Source organism: Ranitomeya imitator, chromosome 1, assembly GCF_032444005.1.
Source record: "Ranitomeya imitator isolate aRanImi1 chromosome 1, aRanImi1.pri, whole genome shotgun sequence".
Taxonomy (NCBI): Eukaryota; Metazoa; Chordata; class Amphibia; order Anura; family Dendrobatidae; genus Ranitomeya; species Ranitomeya imitator.
In genome coordinates, this window is record NC_091282.1 from 822,195,147 (window position 1) to 822,216,260 (window position 21,114).

The following is a 21,114-nucleotide window of genomic DNA, read 5'->3' on the forward strand; positions in this document are numbered from 1 at the left end:
ACAATGTGCTATAAATGTTTACATAATAATTTAGAAAAGTTCTGAAATGTCCTATAAATGTCTGTTCTGTTCCTCATCTAAGGATCTCAGCTTTTAGTCGCGATGAATCTGTGCTGCACTTTATGTACATGCTCATTAGTGAGGCAGTGCTGTGAGGCCAGAGTCGGAGTATTGAGTGCATTTACTGAACATACATTTCAGTAGGCCAACATTTTGGATTTTAAAATCATTTTTCAAGCTGGTGTTATAAAGTATTTTAATTTACTGAGATAATGACTTTTGGGTTTTCATTGGCTGTAAGCCATAATCATCAACATTAACAGAAATAAACACTTGAAATTGATCACTCTGTAATGACTCTATATAATATGGGAGTTTCACTTTTTGCATTGAAGAACTGAAATAAATTAACTTTTTGATGATATTCTAATTTTGCGAGATGCACCTGTAAGTGTAAAGATTTTGGTTTATTTGATGAAAAAAATGTCTTTATTTCAACTATAGGGAAGCAGAAGATTTACTGAAAGACAAGACCATGGGATGTTTTCTTATCAGAGTTGGTGAAAGTAGAATTGGGTACAGCTTATCTTACAGGTAAGGTGATGGTTAACTATAAAAACCTTAATCCCTTCACGCCACGCCATTTTCTGTTTTTGCGTTTTTTTTCTCCTCTTCTTCCCAGAACCATAACTTTTTAAATTTTCCATCAATATGGCCAAGTGAGGGCTTACTTTATGCGGGACAAGTTGTACTTTTGAACTACACCATTGGTTTTACCATATAATGTACCGTAAATGGGAATAAAAATTCCAAGTACAGTGAAATTGCAAAAAAAAGTGCAATTTCACAACTTTTTTTTTTTTTTACCATGTTAACCACATGCTAAAACTAACCTGCCATTATGATTCTCCAGGTCACTATGAGTTTGTGGATACCAAATATGTCTAGGTTTATTTTTATGTAAGTGGTGAAAAAAAAATCCAAAGTTTGTAAAAAAAAAATAAAAAAAAAATAATTTGTCATTTTCCAAGACCCGTAGCGTCTCCATTTTTCAGGCTATATGGCTGGATGAGGGCTTTTTTTTTGCGTGCTGAGCTGACCATTTTGGTGCAGATATGATCTTTTGATTGCCCGTTATTACATTTTAATTCAATGTTGTAGTGATCAAAAAAACATGGGAGGCACTCATAGCTATCCGGCTATGATAACCACAGGGGTCTCCTGCAGACCCGTGTTATCATGCCAACCTGCAATCATGTTACACGGGGGCCGATGGGCAGGGTTTGCGACGCACTTTCGGCACGTGCATGTTAAATGTCGCTGTCAAATATTGACGCGTGTTAACAGCTGCGGGTGGATCGCGATTCCACGGCAGTTGTTAGGGGCACATGTCAGCTGATTTCATCAGCTGACATGTGCTTGAAAAAATGTGGGCTCATCGCCGGAGCCGACATCAAAGGGGGAGATCCGGCATGCGCAGTACATGTGCGACGCATGTGGTGAAGAGATTAAAGGATTTTCTCTAAAAATAAAAAAATAAGAGAAGGTGCATTAAGAAGATCTCCTGATAAATTATATTACCTTTTCATAGGACCGTGGACCGCTACAGACATTTCATGATTGATGTTTTCAAAGATCAACAATGTATTCTTTCTGGAGATGCAAGAGTGCACAATACACTAGAAGACCTAGTAAACTTTCATATACAGCATCCTCTCTATCCTTACAATGAAGTGTTAACGCAACCATGTGGACAGGTATGTGACAGCATTTTGACATTTAAGTAGATTCCATAGTCACAAATTAAAGGTAACCTGTCACCCCCAAAATCGAAGATGAGCTAAGCCCACCAGCATCAGGGGCTTATCTACAGCATTCTGGAATGCTGTAGATAAGCCCCCGATATATCTTGAAAGATGAGAAAAAGAGGTTAGATTATACTCATCTGGGTGAGCGGTCCGATCCGATGGGCGTCATGGTCCGGTCTGGGGCCTTCTATCTTCATAGGATGATATCCTCTTCTTGTCTTCACGCTGCGGTTCTGGCGCAGGCGTACTTTGTCTGCCCTGTTGAGGGCAGAGCAAAGTACTGTAGTGCTCAAGTGCCGGGCCTCTCTGACCTTTCCCGGGCAGGGTAGACAAAGTATGCCAACGCCGGAGCTGCAGCGTGAATACAAGAAGAGAACATCATCATAAGAAGATGGGAGGCCCCGGACCGGACCGCGACGTCCATCAGACCGGACTGCAGTGGGACCGCCCCTGGGTGAGTATAATCTAACCTCTTTTTCTCATCTTTCAGGATACATCGGGGGCTTATCTACAGCATTCCAGAATGCTGTAGATAAGCCCCTGATGCTGGTGGGCTTAGCTCATCTTCGATTTTGGGGGTAACAGGTTCCCTTTAAGCACTTTTAATTTCATTGCAGAAGTAGCTGGGCTTGCTGCTCATGTGATTTTTAGCTTGAATGGTTTCCATAAAATATAATGGAATCCATTAAATAATTTTCATGTTTTAGTTAGAATGGTTTCCACAAAAGTTTATAAAAATATGATTACATTAGCTAAGCAATCAATGCTGTTACCTAATGTTCATTAAAAGGATACAGTGGGTACGAAACGTATTAATACGCCTTTAAAATTTTCACTCTTTTTTTCATTGCAGCAATTTGGTAAATTTAAAAAAGTTAATTTTTTTCTCACTAATGTACACTCTGCACCCCATCTTGTCTGAAAAAAAAAACAACAGAAATGTGGTCATTTTTGCAAATTTATTAAAAAAGAAAAACTGAAATATCACATGGTCATAAGTATTCAGACTCTTTGCTCAGCCATGAGTCTTCTTGGGAATGATGCAACAAGATTTTCACACCTGGATTTGGGGATCCTCTGCCATTCTTCCTTGCAGATCCTCTCCAGTTCCATCAGGTTGGATGGTGAACGTTGGTGGACAGCCATTTTCAGGTCTCTCTAGAGATGCTCAATTGGGTTTAGGTCCCGGCTCTGTCTGGGCCAGTCAAGACTGGTCACAGAGTTGTTCTGAAGCCAATCCTTTGTTATTTTAGCTGTGTGCTTAGGGTCATTGTCTTGTTGGAAGATGAACCTTAGGCCAATGCTGATGTACAGAGCACTCTGGAAAAGGGTTTCATCCAGGATATCTCTGCACTTGACTGCATTCATGTTTCCTTCAACGGCAACCAGTTGTCCTGTCCCTACAGCTGAAAAACACTCCTATAGGATGATGCTGCCACCACCATGTTTCACTGTTGGGATTGTATTGGGCAGGTGATGAGCAGTGCCTGTTTTTCTCCACACATACCGCTTAGAATTATGATCAAAAAGGACTATCTTCATCTCATCAGACCAAAGAATTTTATTTCTCATAGTCTGGGAGTCCTTCATGTGTTTTTTTAGCAAACTCTATGCGGGTTTTCATATGTCTTGCACTGAGGAGAGGCTTCTGTTGGGCCACTTTGCCATAAAGGCACAACTGGTGGAGGGCTGCAGTGATAGTTGACTTTGTGGAACTTTCTCCCATCTCCCTACTGCATCTCTGGAGCTCAGCCACAGTGATCTTGGGGTTCTTCTTTACCTGTCTCACTAAGGCTTTTCTTGCTCAGTTTGGCTGGACGGCCAGGTCTAGGAAGACTTCTGGTGGTCTCAAACTTCTTCCATTTAAGGAATATGGAGGTCACTGTGCTCTTAGGAACCTTAAGTACTGCAGAAATTATGTTGCAACCTTGGCCAGATCTGTGCCTTGCCACAATTCGGTGTCTGAGCTTCTTGGCCAGTTCCTATGACCTCATGATCATCATTTGGTCTGACATGCACTGTGAGCTGTGAGGTCTTATATAGACAGGTGTGTGCCTTTCCAAATCAAGTCCTAGCAGTTTAATTAAACATAGCTGGACTCCAATGAAGGAGTAGAACCATCTCAAGGAGGATCACAAGGAAATGGACAGCATGTGACTTAAATATGAGTGTCTGAGCAAAGAGTTTGAATACTTATGACCATGTGATATTTCAGTTTTCCTTTTTTATTAAATGTGCAAAAAATTCTATATTTCTGTTTCTTTTAGTCAATATGGGAAGCAGAGAGAGTACATTAATGAGAAAAAATTGAACTTTTTTTTAATTCACCAAATGGCTGCAATGAAACAAAGAGTGAAAAATTTAAAGGGGTTTGAATACTTTCCGTACCCACTGTATTTCTATTTTAGGCAGTTTTATACACGATTTGTGTTACCTATTGATAAATTGGGGGTCCTGTGTTATGACCTGGTGGTCAGGACAATAATGGACCTGGTGGTTAAGAGCACACGGAATGACCTGATAGTAACTGATAATTAAGGACGAGCTCTGGGACGTGGGAACTCTGCTGACCGCAATCCCTAATCCTATCAGACACACTAGAAATAGCCGTGGATTGCGCCTAACGCTCCCTATGCAACTCGGCACAGCCTAAGAAACTAGCTAGCCCTAAAGAAGGAAAATAAAGCCTACCTTGCCTCAGAGAAATTTCCCAAAGGAAAAGGCAGCCCCCCACATATAATGACTGTGAGTAAAGATGAAAATACAAACACAGAGATGAAATAGATTTAGCAAAGTGAGGCCCGACTTACTGAACAGACCGAGGATAGGAAAGGTTACTTTGCGGTCAGCACAAAAACCTACAAAAAGACCACGCAGAGGGCGCAAAAAGACCCTCCGCACCGACTCACGGTGCGGAGGTGCTCCCTCTGCGTCCCAGAGCTTCCAGCAAGCAAGACAACAAAAATAATAGCAAGCTGGACAGAAAAATAGCAAACAAAGAAATACAAGCTGGAACTTAGCTTCTGCAGCGAAGACAGGTCACAAGAACGATCCAGGAGTGAACTAGACCAATACTGGAACATTGACAGGTGGCATGGAGCAAAGATCTAAGTGGAGTTAAATAGAGCAGCCAGCTAACGAATTAACCTCGACAACCTGTGGAAGGAAACTCAGAAACACCCACCAGAGGAAGTCCATGGACAGAACCAGCCGAAGTACCATTCATGACCACAGGAGGGAGCCCGACAACAGAATTCACAACAGTACCCCCCCCTTGAGGAGGGGTCACCGAACCCTCACCAGAGCCCCCAGGCCGACCAGGATGAGCCAAATGAAAGGCACGAACCAGATTGGCAGCATGAACATCAGAGGCAAAAACCCAGGAATTATCTTCCTGACCATAACCCTTCCACTTGACCAGGTACTGGAGTTTCCGTCTTGAAACACGAGAATCCAAAATCTTCTCCACCACATACTCCAACTCCCCCTCAACCAACACCGGGGCAGGAGGATCAACGGATGGAACCACAGGCGCCACGTATCTCCGCAACAATGACCTATGGAATACATTATGGATGGCAAAAGAAGCTGGAAGGGTCAAACGAAACGACACAGGATTGATAACCTCAGAAATCTTATACGGACCAATGAAACGAGGCTTAAACTTAGGAGAGGAAACCTTCATAGGAACAAAACGAGATGACAACCAAACCAAATCCCCAACACGAAGTCGGGGACCCACACAGCGCCGGCGGTTAGCGAAACGTTGAGCCTTCTCCTGGGACAATGTCAAATTGTCCACCACATGAGTCCAAATCTGCTGCAACCTATCCACCACAGTATCTACACCAGGACAGTCCGAAGACTCAACCTGCCCTGAAGAGAAACGAGGATGGAAACCAGAATTGCAGAAAAACGGCGAAACCAAAGTAGCCGAACTGGCCCGATTATTAAGGGCGAACTCAGCCAACGGCAAAAAGGACACCCAATCATCCTGATCAGCAGAAACAAAGCATCTCAGATATGTTAACAAAGTTTGATTAGTTCGTTCGGTTTGGCCATTTGTCTGAGGATGGAAAGCCGAGGAAAAAGACAAATCAATGCCCATCCTAGCACAAAAGGATCGCCAAAACCTCGAAACAAACTGGGAACCTCTGTCTGAAACGATGTTCTCCGGGATACCATGTAAACGAACCACATGCTGGAAAAACAATGGCACCAAATCAGAGGAGGAAGGCAATTTAGACAAAGGTACCAAATGGACCATCTTAGAAAAGCGATCACAAACCACCCAAATGACCGACATCTTTTGAGAGACGGGGAGATCCGAAATAAAATCCATAGAAATATGCGTTCAGGGCCTCTTCGGGACCGGCAAGGGCAAAAGCAACCCACTGGCACGAGAACAGCAGGGCTTAGCCCGAGCACAAATCCCACAGGACTGCACAAAAGAACGCACATCCCGCGACAGAGATGGCCACCAAAAGGATCTAGCCACTAACTCTCTGGTACCAAAGATTCCAGGATGCCTAGCCAACACTGAACAATGAATCTCAGAGATAACTCTACTAGTCCATCTATCAGGGACAAACAGTTTCTCCGCTGGGCAACGGTCAGGTCTATCAGCCTGAAATTTTTGCAGCACCCGCCGCAAATCAGGGGAGATGGCAGACAGAATTACCCCCTCTTTGAGAATACCTGCCGGCTCAGGAACACCCGTAGAGTCAGGCACAAAACTCCTTGACAGGGCATCAGCCTTCACATTCTTAGAGCCCAGAAGGTACGAAACCACAAAATCAAAACGGGAGAAAAATAACGACCATCGAGCCTGTCTCGGATTCAACCGTTTGGCAGACTCAAGATAAGTCAAATTCTTGTGATCTGTCAAGACCACCACGCGATGCTTGGCTCCTTCAAGCCAATGATGCCACTCCTCGAATGCCCACTTCATGGCCAACAACTCACGATTACCAACATCATAATTATGCTCAGCAGGCGAAAACTTTCTAGAAAAGAAAGCACATGGCTTCATCACCGAGCCATCAGAACTTCTTTGCGACAAAACAGCCCCTGCTCCAATCTCAGAAGCATCAACCTCAACCTGAAACGGGAGCGAAACATCTGGCTGGCACAACACAGGGGCAGACGAAAAACGACGCTTCAACTCCTGAAAAGCCTCTACAGCTGCAGAAGACCAATTGACCACATCAGCACCCTTCTTGGTCAAATCAGTCAATGGTTTAGCAACAGTAGAAAAATTAGCGATGAAGCGCCGATAAAAATTAGCAAAGCCCAGGAACTTTTGCAGGCTCTTCACAGATGTCGGCTGAGTCCAATCGTAAATGGCCTGGACTTTAACAGGGTCCATCTCGATAGTAGAAGGGGAAAAAATGAACCCCAAAAATGAAACCTTCTGAACTCCAAAGAGACACTTTGACCCCTTCACAAACAAGGAATTCGCACGAAGGACCTGGAACACCATTCTGACCTGCTTCACATGAGACTCCCAATCATCCGAAAAGACCAAAATATCATCCAAATACACAATCAGGAATTTATCCAGGTACTCTCGGAAGATGTCATGCATAAAGGACTGAAATACCGATGGAGCATTGGAAAGCCCGAATGGCATAACCAGGTACTCAAAATGGCCCTCGGGCGTATTAAATGCTGTTTTCCATTCATCGCCTTGTTTAATACGCACAAGATTATACGCCCCTCGAAGATCTATCTTGGTGAACCAACTAGCCCCTTTAATACGAGCAAACAAATCAGAGAGCAACGGCAAAGGATACTGAAATTTGACTGTAATTTTATTAAGAAGGCGGTAATCAATACAAGGTCTCAAAGAACCATCCTTCTTGGCCACAAAAAAGAACCCTGCTCCTAACGGTGATGACGACAGGCGAATATGGCCTTTCTCCAAGGATTCCTTTATATAACTCCGCATAGCGGCGTGTTCTGGCACAGATAAATTGAACAATCGGCCCTTAGGAAACTTACTACCAGGAATCAAATTAATTGCACAATCGCAATCCCTATGAGGAGGTAGGGCACTGGCTTTGGGCTCATCAAATACATCCCGATAATCCGACAAAAACTCTGGAACTTCAGAAGGAGTGGAAGACGAAATAGACAAAAATGGAACATCACCATGTACCCCCTGGCAACCCCAGCTGGACACAGACATAGATTTCCAGTCCAATACTGGATTATGAACCTGTAGCCATGGCAACCCCAAAACGACCACATCATGCAAATTATGCAATACCAGAAAGCGGATATCCTCCTGATGTGCAGGAGCCATGCACATGGTCAACTGGGTCCAGTACTGAGGCTTATTCTTGGCCAAAGGCGTAGCATCAATTCCTCTCAAAGGAATAGGATACTGCAAGGGCTCCAAGAAAAAACCTCAGCGCCTAGCATACTCCAAGTCCATCAAATTCAGGGCAGCGCCTGAATCCACAAATGCCATAACAGAATAGGATGACAAAGAGCAAATCAGAGTAACGGACAATAGAAATTTAGACTGTACCGTACCAATGGTGGCAGACCTAGCGAACCGCTTAGTGCGCTTAGGATAATCGGAGATAGCATGAGTGGAATCACCACAGTAAAAACATAGCCCATTCCGACGTCTGTGTTCTTGCCGTTCAGCTCTGGTCAAAGTCCTATCACATTGCATAGGCTCAGGCCCATGCTCAGATAGTACCGCCAAATGGTGCACAGCTTTACGCTCACGCAAGCGTCGATCGATCTGAATGGCCAAGGACATAGACTCATTCAGACCAGCAGGCATGGGAAATCCCACCATGACATCCTTAAGGGCTTCAGAGAGACCCTTTCTGAAGATTGCTGCCAGGGCACATTCATTCCACTGAGTGAGCACAGACCACTTTCTAAACTTCTGACAATATATCTCCGCTTCATCCTGACCCTGACACAGAGCCAGCAAGATTTTCTCTGCCTGATCCACTGAATTAGGTTCGTCATAAAGCAATCCAAGCGCCAGGAAAAACGCATCAACATCACGCAATGCCGGATCTCCTGGTGCAAGGGAAAATGCCCAGTCTTGAGGGTCACCACGTAACAAAGAAATAATGATCTTTACTTGTTGAACAGGGTCACCTGAGGAGCGAGGTTTCAAGGCAAGAAACAATTTACAATTATTTTTGAAATTCAAGAACTTAGATCTATCACCAAAAAACAAATCAGGAATTGGAATCCTAGGCTCTGATATCGGATTCTGAACCACAAAATCTTGAATGCTCTGTACCCTTGTAGTGAGATTATCCATCCAAGAGAACAGACCTTGAATGTCCATGTTTACACCTGTGTCCTGAAGCACCCAGAGGTAAAGGGGAAAAGAGAGACAAAACACACTACAAAGAAAAAAAAATGGTCTCAGAACTTCTCCTATCCCTCTATTGAGATGCATTAGTACTTTGGGCCACCTGTACTGTTATGACCTGGTGGTCAGGACAATAATGGACCTGGTGGTTAAGAGCACACGGAATGACCTGATAGTAACTGATAATTAAGGACGAGTTCTGGGACGTGGGAACTCTGCTGACCGCAATCCCTAATCCTATCAGACACACTAGAAATAGCCGTGGATTGCGCCTAACGCTCTCGGCACAGCCTAAGAAACTAGCTAGCCCTAAAGAAGGAAAATAAAGCCTACCTTGCCTCAGAGAAATTTCCTAAAGGAAAAGGCAGCCCCCCACATATAATGACTGTGAGTAAAGATGAAAATACAAACACAGAGATGAAATAGATTTAGCAAAGTGAGGCCCGACTTACTGAACAGACCGAGGATAGGAAAGGTTACTTTGCGGTCAGCACAAAAACCTACAAAAAGACCACGCAGAGGGCGCAAAAAGACCCTCCGCACCGACTCACGGTGCGGAGGTGCTCCCTCTGCGTCCCAGAGCTTCCAGCAAGCAAGACAACAAAAATAATAGCAAGCTGGACAGAAAAATAGCAAACAAAGAAATACAAGCTGGAACTTAGCTTCTGCAGGGAAGACAGGTCACAAGAACGATCCAGGAGTGAACTAGACCAATACTGGAACATTGACAGGTGGCATGGAGCAAAGATCTAAGTGGAGTTAAATAGAGCAGCCAGCTAACGAATTAACCTCGACAACCTGTGGAAGGAAACTCAGAAACACCCACCAGAGGAAGTCCATGGACAGAACCAGCCGAAGTACCATTCATGACCACAGGAGGGAGCCCGACAACAGAATTCACAACAGTCCTGTAACCAGCAGCCTCTCCGAGGACTCATAGGAGCCAAAGATGGCAGAAATGGTGGCTTTCATTAGACTTTGGCTGTCGTGACAAACCATGGTACACCAAAATCATGCTCCGTGTAGTCAGAGGGGAGGCATGTGGGTGTTGGGGTGTCAGGGGACCCACCTCTCTCTAACCACTTAAATAATCATTTTTATTGATACAGTTCCTCCAAATTTTGCAACAATTTATATTAATTTGGAGTATATGTCATGGAGTAGGGGAGCTACTTATGATAGAATGGACCAGTTTGTGAGAAAAGTTTAGAAAGAGTGAAACACAAAAAAGTAGCATTAGTGAATAACACGGGTCTTCCTTTTCAAGACATGCTTAAAACTATGGATTTTGTGAATCAAACTGATTATCTAGAATAATGCATTCCAGAACTACATAATAAACATTTCCGAGACAGCATTGGGAGCCTTAGATGATCCATCACTTTTCACCATGGCATCTAAGGGGTTGAAATCCCATGCTGATTTCTGTAGTCACAAGTTGGTGTCAACTGTATTCACAGTCAGCATCGGATGTGTACGGAGCTGCTTCAGCTCCTTAGTCCGCTCTATACGCTCACACCTGATGTGCAATAGTTATATCACTCCAAATCACAAAAAAAGAGTAATGATACTTTATATTTTGCACTTGGAATATTATTTTGATGGAGATAGATATAATTTTCTAGTTAATGTACCTTAAAAATAACGAAAGATCAGTATAGCAGTATAGTGATCACATCAACTTGATGCAAATTTTAATTTTCTGTTCTGTTGCAGAAAGCATCATCCGGTGCTGATTATGAAGAATTATTTGAAAACAGCCTATCATTGCTAAAACCATTTCACAGTCCAGGGAATTCTTCTGCAGGCATCACCACACCTCATCCACTGCCTGTGGAAACACACATTCCACCTGTGCCACCCAGGAGATTGCAGGCTTCCAATTCCTCCACCTCTCAAGTAATGACACAACCATGCAATCCAACCACAGTAAACAGACTCTACCCAATACTGCCTGCAGAACTACAGATGCCAAGCACTACAGTACGTAATTGTATTTTAGCATGTTTGTTGGAAGTGGATTAATCTCTGTGCTGTCCAGCTATTCAACAGTAAATATATATTTATTCAGGAACAAAGATAACACAGCTTACAGCTTTCTTATAGCTTAGGATCTTAGCATCTTGTCTGTTATCTTGCAAAGTGAAAGTAAAATGTGTTCCAGATACACACTCAGCGAGTGAACAGAAATGTCCTGTTTTGTTTTAGCAGTGTATTATTGGCAATATAACCCTATTGATGTAGACTCATGCACTATTAAACAGTAGTAGATAGTAGTTCATACAATATATATATATATATATATATATATATATATATATATTAAGCATACTCCAACACCCCCCACTCAACGACTACTTATCCTGTTATTCTGTTTTTGAATTCTTCACATTTGGTTCTTGGAAATGGCTTTGTCATGACATCAGCTATCATCTGGTTATTCTTGCAATAAACAAACTCAATTATGCCACGTTCTATCAAATCACGCAGGTAGTGATGTTTAACATCAATGTGTTTGGTTCTCGCATTGATCTCCCTGCATGCAAGCTTAATGCATCCTTGGTTGTCTTCATAAATCACCACTGGTTGAGTTGATGGCTTACCAAGATCACCTAACAATTGGTTTAACGAAATGACCTGTTGACTTGCGTGGGCTGCAGACACACTCTGCTTCTGTAGATGACAAGGCTACAGACACCTGTTTTCTGCTGGATCAATACATTGAACGTTCTCCAAGCTTGAACAAATAGCTATTTGTCGATTTATGATCACTAAAGTAACCAGCCCAGTCTGCATCTACATAGCCTGTGAGTTTTAGATCTCGTGTTACACATATCCTTGAATTTATTTTGCGAGTCTCTTTCAAATATTGAAGAACTGTCTTAATGGCATACTAATCTTTTGGGTGCGGTTCTTTCACATATCTGCATAGAATTGCAATTGTCGCTGCAATATCAGGTTGAGTCATAGTTGCTATGTATAGAAGTGCCCCCACTGCCTGTCTGTATTTCTCATTGTTAGACAACAGATCATCTTCTCCTTCTAGCTTTGGTTCCATTTGGGGTTTATATACTTTTGGCTTCTGACATTCTAAACTGTCTCAGAATTTAGTTTTTGCACTTTGATTTTGAAGAAACATTCCATCTTCTTCTCTTTGGGTCCAGATTCTTAGATAATATGTCACATTTTCAAGGTCTTTAGTTTTAAAATGCTGATTCAGAATTCTAGTCAACATTGCAAACTCAGTTTCCTCTTGAGGAATCATAATCATATTGCCCACATATACAAGAACATACAGTAGCAACCAAATGTTTTGCATCTTTTTAAAGTGTGATTACTTCTGTCTGGTTGTTGTGATGCCATTTTCCTGGTGATTTTAGTAAATCCGAAACAAATTGTGTTTGAAAATTGGATGAACATTGTGTTTGTCATTGTTTTATCCCTTTATGTTTTAGGTTTCAACATTTGCTGGGCCAAATGTTTTGCATATTTTGTCATGGGTAGTTGATGGGTAGTATTTTGCCTAATTTTTGTGTGTGTGCTTTTTGGTTAAAACATGGCAGAGACAAAAGCCAAATTTATTACCTGATTTCAAAAGCTTATTGTTCTGAGAGTGAAGTCAAGCAAGAGCTGGTCCAAAGAGACAAGAACATGCTTTGCACAAAAGGAAAAAAGAGCATGAACCGCACCTCCAAAAATCATATGTTGATCTAAAGCCGCTAGGCAAAAAACCTAGAAGTGGGCAATCATGGACGGAAAACTTCCTCCAAAGTTGATCACATAATTAAAAAAAGGTCAGTATCTGATGTCCATAAAAATTCTGTACAGATTTTGCACAAACTGAATAAAGAATATGGGGTCAAAGTGAGTCGCCAAACTGTGGTGCGATGGCTAAGAGCAGTAGGGTTGAATGCACGAGTTAGTCAAGAAGCCTTTCATCTCTGTAAGAACCGGAAAGTCCGACTTGAGTTTGCCAAAGAACACAGCCAATGGAAAGAGACAGATTGGTCTAAGGTGTTGTGGTCAGGTGATTCCAAGTTTAATCTGTTTGGTAGTGATGACAAGCACTATATATACTGACCAATTGGAACACGTAATGATGTAATGTACCAAACACCTACAGTGAAATATGGTGGTAGCATTGTCATGGTTTAAGGCTGATTTTCTGCATCTGCCATCGGCCTTGTGCATAGAATTGATGGAAATATGAATGATACCATATACAAGGAGATACTGGAGAATGTAATGCTGCCATATGGTAAAACTAAAGTAGGCAGGGGCTGGAAATTCCAGCAAGACAAGGATCCTAAGTACACATCCAATTTAGTCAAAAATTGCTTAGCAAAGAAAAATGTTCACCTGTTGCAATGGGCATGCCAATCACCTCATTGAAACCCTATGTAGCACCTTTGGGATGAGTTAAGGCGACGAGTTGGGGCCTGTATCCACAGAAATAAAGATGAATTGTTTGCAGATTTGCAAATGAAATGGAGCAAGATCCCCCAGAATGTCTTGAATACCCTAGAGGCTTCAATGCCACATTGGTGTGCTGCAGTAATTAAAGCAAGAGGTTATGCTACAAAATACTAAGTTATGGTATTGTAAACAATGAATTACGCTCTATGTTGTGATCAATAAATAGTATATTCAAAACTCTTGGCAGTCAGTTTTCTGTGATTAAATGACCATACCTACATTCGAAAGCATTTTGGTATTAATTAAGGTCTTGCATGATGTCAACTTCATGCACTTTCAATTCATCATCAGGAAAATGGCATCACAAAAACCAGACAGAAGTAATCACATTTAAAAAAAATGCAAATCTTTTAGTCACCACTGTTCATCCACTTTCTGTTTGTCTGCATTTTGTGTACAAACACGAATCTGCTTGACCTTTTTTAAATCCATGTTCTTGCCAATTGCTAAAAGGTACCGTCACACTCAGCAACTTTGCAAAGAGAACGACAACGATCCGTGACGTTGCAGCGTCCTGGATAGCGATCTCGTTGTGTTTGACACGCAGCAGCGATCTGGATTCCGCTGTGCCATCGCTGGTCGGAGCTAGAAGTCCAGAACTTTATTTCGTCACCAGGTCGGCGTGTATCGTCATGTTTGACATCAAAAGCAATGACGCCAGCAACGAGCATAGGGCCCCTAGATGTGTGTCGGATCGGTACACTCCGGCTGTTTGACATGGAGCTAACAACCAGCGAGAACGAGAAGTGAGTCGTCGTTACGTCACTGGATCGCTCCTGCATCATTCTGGAATTGCTGTGTTTGATGTCTCTACAGCGACCTAAACAGCGACGCTCCAGCGATCTAGTTTAGGTCGGCTCGTTGTCTATATCGCTGCAGTGTCGCTGAGTGTGACGGTACCTTAAGACCATAGAGAGATGTCTGTAGTTTGCAAATGAGAATCTCTTCCCCCTCTTTGGTATAACCCTCAGGTTGAGTCATATACAAATCTTCAATATCACCATCCATTTAAAAAAACAGTTTTGATTTTCAAATGTCTGACACGCACCTTTATTATAGGAGCTATAACTAGTGATGAGCGAATATACTCATTACTTGAGATTTCCCGAGCACGCTCGGGTGTCCTCCGAGTATTTTTTAGTGCTCGGAGATTTAGTTTTCATCGCCTCAGCTGAATAATTTACAGCTATTAGCCAGGCTAAGTACATGTGTGGGTTGCCTGGTTGCTAGGGAATCCCCACATGTAATCAAGCAGGATAGTAGCTGTAAATCATCCAGCTGCGGCAAAGACTACTAAATCTCCGAGCACTAAAAAATACTCGGAGGACACCCGAGCATGTTCGGGAAATCTCGAGTAACGAGTATATTCGCTCATCACTAGCTATAACCATTAGCGTCCTGAATGGGGTTTGCTTAGCAACTGGGAAAATGTGGCATCATAATCTTCACCATATTTCTGAGAATATCCTTTTGTGACTTATCTTGTTTTAAATCTATGAACCTTGCCTTCAGAGTCATACTTGGTCTTAAAACCCATTAACATTTGAGTGCTTTCTTGCCTTACCTTTGTAGTTTGGTGAGTTTCCAAGGTTGGAGTTGATGAGGGGACTTCATTTCCTCATTAGCAGCATTAATCCACTTTTGTTTTTCATGGACAGGTAGTTGCTGCATGTCATCCCAAGACTGCGGCTCTGACTCATGTTTTAAAAAAGTAGGATAGATGCTTAGCTGGTATACCCTTGTTTGATCTCGACGATCTCCTGACTTCAAGTTCACCTGATTTTTCTGTTGCTTCTTCAGTGGTTGAAGAACCTAACCACAACTTCAACATCCTTTTCCTTGTTATTTTCAAATTGTGACTGAAATTGTTGTTGGTTCAGCTGGACTACTGATTTGATGTCATGAAACTTGAGAGACACAAAGTTCTCATTAATCTTTACAGATCTGCCTATTCTGACCTTGTTTGTTTCTGGGTGCAAGATTTGATATCCTTTCTGGGTTTAACTGTAGCCCACCAGGATAACCTCTTTTGCATGAGATTCCCACTTGGTACATTTTTCTTTGGGAATATCTACAAATCCTTTACTTCCAAATATTTTGATGTGTTGTAGTACAGACTTCTTGCTGTTTCATTGTTCAAATGGAGTTTTCTCAGTAGCTTTAAATGGTAGTCTGTAGTGAAGAAATCATGACAGCTCACTATTTTCAAAACAATTTGTTGTTGGTAAATCTGCGTCATATTTCTTCCACTTTCACAAAGTGTCTGGTTCCTTCTTTCCGCTGCATCATTTTGTTCAGAGTTGTATCGTACAGCGGTCTGAAACACAATTCCAGTTTCCTTAAAACACTTTGTGTCTCATTACTTGCATATTCAGTGTTAGGGCTAGCGGAACGCACCAAATAATGAGACAGATAGAGTATGGTGCGTTCGCAGCCCGGGGTCCACCGTGCAGAGATGGAACCTGCTGCCAAGTAATGACGGACTATATGGCGGTACTCATAAGTATACACACGTGGGTTAGACTTCACGCGTGAAGGAAGCGATCCTGTTGCGTCACAGGATCGCGGTACCGCACATAGAGCGCGAGCAAGTAGTCAGCGAACTCAACCCCAACTAGGATTGAAGTCCGATTAGACCCTTGCTGGCACAACACCGCAACTGGGTGTGTAAGGAAGCCAAATAACAATATTAGGGCACAAGAGTGCATGCGGTGCCGCACTGACGAACGCCACTAACCACCCAGGCTTGGGTAAGGAAAGCACAGAGGAAGTGCACGGTGCCGTACTGGCGGTCACAGCAACTGGACGCTGTAAAGTGTGATTTGTGCTGTAGGATAAGTCGGGCGCTAGATAGCAACCATACACCTTCCGCGAACAGACATTCAATAGGGAAGGGGTATCCAAGGACGACTTGCACTCACAACAAACACACGTATGCAAATGTACACTAGCGCATGGCCGTGCGGTCATGCGCAGTTTATATAGTTGCAGCACAGGAAGTGGCCACAGAAACTTTGCCCTTCCAAGACCTGCCAAGAGGACCAATGGAATGTGCTGCAGGGCCTGAGCACATGACCCTCGATCTCCAACGGGAGATCTTGCCCTGGGCATGCTCAGTGTGTGCAGACAAGGACTTAGTCCCAGAGAAGTCTGCTCGCTGCTGACCAGCACTGGCTTTAATGGCAGAAGCTGAAGAAGCAGCAGTAACTCTCTGTACAGAGTGAGACCGAGCAAGACGCTGGGACCGACGTCCCTGCTGAGCAGACTCCACTGCGGCTGGATAAGAATGGGAGACCGCAGCGGAGATGGCTCGAGATTCCCCCTGTGCAGAAGCGGGAACTCGAGACCTAACATTCAGTTCCATTATATGCATGCAGAAATTTTGTCATTCTCCCAAATGTATTAATTACATCAGTGAGATATAATTCAAATTTCTATTGAACTTCATCTTGCTATGAAGCAGATAGACAACTGTATATCTTGAATAATCATCGATAAATGTGAGAAAATGTCTCTTCTTTCCAGGAGTTTGAGTACTCACTGGGCCACTGTGTGTATTAAGTACAGAAGTGGTTCTGATTTTGTAGTACTATTCTTCATTAGGACAGCTAGTACATTTCATTGTCTGATTACATATCGACTGTAATACCATCAGCAAGTGTTTTTTTAACTAACCTTATTGTTTCTTTGTCTCTATGTGCAAGACACATGTGCCATACATGGATACAATTCTTGCGCTGTTCAAATTTAACAGTGTATACACTTTCCTTGCATTTTAGCTTGTACAACTCTTCTTTGGTTTTTCCTTTTGCTAGTGTGTAACCTTCCTTTGAGATGATACAACCGTCATCTATAAATGTAGCTTAATTTCCTAGTCTTGTGAGTCTCTTCACAGATAACAGATTGCTTTCAAGACTAGGGACATAAAGCACATCCTTTACTGGGATCTTTTGGATTTGTGTTGGGGAGACTTTACAATTAATGTAACAATCTCCTATTCTCTCTGAATTCATATACTGACCAGTAGACAAGATCACATTCTCTGACTTACTTTGGTCAAGGTTAGAGAAGAAGCTTCTGTCATTAGTCATATGACTAGTTGCCCCAGAGTCTATAGACCATGCATGCTTTGATTTACTTGCATTAACAGTAAACACAGCTTCAGTACTTGAAGTGTTATATTCTTTAGTAGTGGCACTTTTAACCCTTTGATTATTATTTTGCTTTTTTCAGCTGATTCATTCTGTCAGCCTTTAGGTGGTCTGATGTTTTGCAGACAAAACACTCACATGTTTCCTTCAAATTACTTTTATTTTTGGGTTAATCTTAGATTTTTAAAACAGATTCTGCTTTGAACACCTCTACTGCTGCTTACACTTTCTGTCTTCCTTTAAATCCTTTAGATCTTCCTTAATGTCCCACAGGCGCGTCACAATTTCTACAGTATTTCTCATGTAATCCTGCATATCTTGCCCTTTATTTAGCTTAGACTGATACAGCTTTTTTTTTATTAAATAAAGCTTATTGCTAAGACTTATTCTTTCATGCACTTTCTGGAGTTGTTCCCACATTTCTTTTGCAATTTCACATTTACATACAGTTGAAGCCAGAAGTTTACAAACACGATATGAAAAGAAACATATGCATGTTTTTCTCAATATCTGACATGAAATCAGAATAAACCTTTCCCATTTTAGGTCAACTAGAATTACCATAATTATTAATTTTTGCCAAATGCCAGAATAATGAGAGATTGAATATTTTAAGGCATTTTTATTATTTACTGCAAAGTGAAAAGTTTACACACATTTCATTAGTATTTGGAACCATTGCTCTTAAACTGAATGACTTGGATCAAAAATTTGGAGTATCCTTCCACAAGCTTCACACAATAGTCAGAATTTGGGCCCATTCCTCCTGACAAAACTGGTGTAACTGATTCAGGTTTGTTGGTTGCCTTGCTCGCACTGGCCTTTTCAGCTTTGCCCAAAAAATTTCAGTATGATTGAGATCAGGGCTTTGTGATAGCCACTCCAAAATATTGACTTTGCTATCCTGAAGTCACTTTGCTACTATTTTGAGAGTATGCTTCGGGTCATTGTCCATTTCCGCCCAGCTTTAACTACCTGGCTGATGTCTTGAGATGTTGCTTCAGTATTGCCACATAATCTTCTTTTGTCATGATGCAATCTATTTTGTGAAATGCACCAGGTCCTACTCCTTCAAAACAACCCCACAACATGATTCTGACACCCCCGTGTTTCACAGTTGGGATGGTGTTCTTAAGCTTAAGCTTCAAACCTTCTCTTTTTTTCATTCAATCATAATTCTGCTCATTATGCCCAAAAAGTTCAATTTTAGTTTCATCAGACCACAGGACATGTCTCCAAAAATTAAGGTCTTTGTTCCTGTGTGCATTTGCAAACATTAATCTGACTTTTTATGTTTCTTTTGGAGTACTGGCTTCTTCCTGATGCTACATAAAGAAGCAGTGTGTTTCAGGTGTGCATTAAAATACATCCACAGTTGTGTCTCTAATTAACTTAGATGTTGCAAAAAAAAACTATCAGAAGCTTCCAAACATATGACATCATCATATGGGCAGTCCAGAATTGTTTAAGGGCATAGTAATCTTTGTGTATGTAAACTTTGGACTTTGCAGTAATACAAATGACATAAAACATTCTCTCTCTCTCACTCTCTCATTATTCTGGCATTTGGAAAATATTAATAATTTTGGTAATCCTAATTGACCTAAAACGGGAAAGGTTTGTTCTGATTTCATGTCAGATAATGAGAAAACCATGCATATGTGTCTTTTTATTTAGTGTATGTATGTGGTTTCAACTGAACATGTGCAATCTGATCATCATCTATACTGAGTGCTTTGTGCTTTTCGATCCATCTCTACTCAGTCTTCTGGTAGTGGGTCAGTTTTAGACTCCTGTATGTATTTCCTGCACCATCTCTTGTCAGTAGCATCTTTACCTTGAATTTCCAGGATTAGTTTTTCTGGTTAGTCAGATATGGCACTGTGAACTTCTCAGAGTTGCTGCTGGCAACCATCTTTGCTTCTTCTGCTTCTTAGTACACTGTTGCCCTCTCTCTTCTGGACTGTTTTCTGGTTCTTTGGGTTTCTGAGCCCATAACCTGTTAGAACCAAATTAATCTCTGCACTGTCCAGCTGTTCAACAGTGAATGCATTTATTTAGGAACAAAGATAACACAGCTTACAACTGGTATTTCTTATAGCTTAGATTCTTAGCATTTTGTCTGTCAGCTTGCAAAGTGAAAGTAGTGTATGCTCCAGCCACACACACAGTGAGTAAATAGAATTTCCTGGGTTTTTTTTAATGTTGTATTATTGGTAATATAACACTATTGCTGGAGACAGGTTAATGCACTATTAAACATTAGTAAATAGCATCTGATGCAACGTACAGTGGGGAAAATAAGTGTTTGATACACTGCCGATTTTGCAAGTTTTCCCACCTATAAAGAATAGAGAGGCCTGTAATTTTTTATCTTAAGTACACTTCAGCTTTGAGAGACAGAATTTAAAAATAAAATAACAGATTTTTAGATAATTAAATTGCATTTTTTTGCATGAAATAAGTATTTAAAGAAAAACAACCAGGTCTTACTGGTTAATAGGTGATTAAGAGGCCCTCCTACTCTGCACTAATTACGTGTATTAATTGCACCTGTTTGAATTTGTTACCTGTATAAAAGACATCACTCCACACACTCAACCACACTCCAACCTCTCCACCATGGCCAAGACCAAAGAGCTGTCTAAGGACACCAGGAACAAAATTATAGACCTGCACAAGGCTGGGATGGGCTGGGGGACAATAGGCAAGTAACTTGGTGAGTAGGCAACAAATGTTGGCATAATTATTAGAAAATGGAAGAAACATGGGGCTCCATGTAGGATCTCGCCTCATGGGGTAAGGATTATTCTGAAGAAGGTCAGGAATCACCCCAGAACTGTACGAGAGGACCTGGTCAATGACCTGAAGAGAGTTGGAACCACAGTCTCAAACACACTACACAGTCATGGATTAAATCCTGCAGTGCATGCAAGGTCCCCCTGCTCATGCCAGCACATATCCAGGCTGATTTGATGTTCGCCAATGACCATCTGGATGATCCAGAGAAGGCATGGGAGTAGGTCATGTGGTCAGATGTGACCAAAATAGAACTTTTTTGTATCAACTCCACTCGCCGTGTTTGGAGGAAGAAAGATAAGTACAACCCCAAGTACACCGTCCCAACTGTGAAGCATGGTGGGGGAAACATCAAAATTTGGGGGTGCTTTTCTGCAAAGGTGACAGAACGACTGTACGGTACAGTTGAGAGAATAGCTGGGGTCATGCATCGCGAGATTTGGGCCAACAATCTCCTTCCCTCAGTAAGAGCATTGAAGATGGGTCGTGGCTGGTTCTTTCAGCATGACAATGACCGAAAACACACAGT

General features: G+C 41.9%; 1 protein-coding gene across 1 annotated transcript in view; it reads left to right on the plus strand.

Annotated features, from left to right (window-relative positions):
* The window catches only part of HSH2D (hematopoietic SH2 domain containing), a 93,033-nt gene that overhangs the window by 65,538 nt on the left and 6,381 nt on the right, over nt 1-21,114 (plus strand). The window contains exons 3-5 of the mRNA XM_069740345.1: nt 505-594; nt 1,592-1,757; nt 10,876-11,142. Coding sequence (XP_069596446.1) covers nt 505-594; nt 1,592-1,757; nt 10,876-11,142 — 523 coding nt within the window. The remainder of the gene's footprint in view (nt 1-504; nt 595-1,591; nt 1,758-10,875; nt 11,143-21,114) is intronic.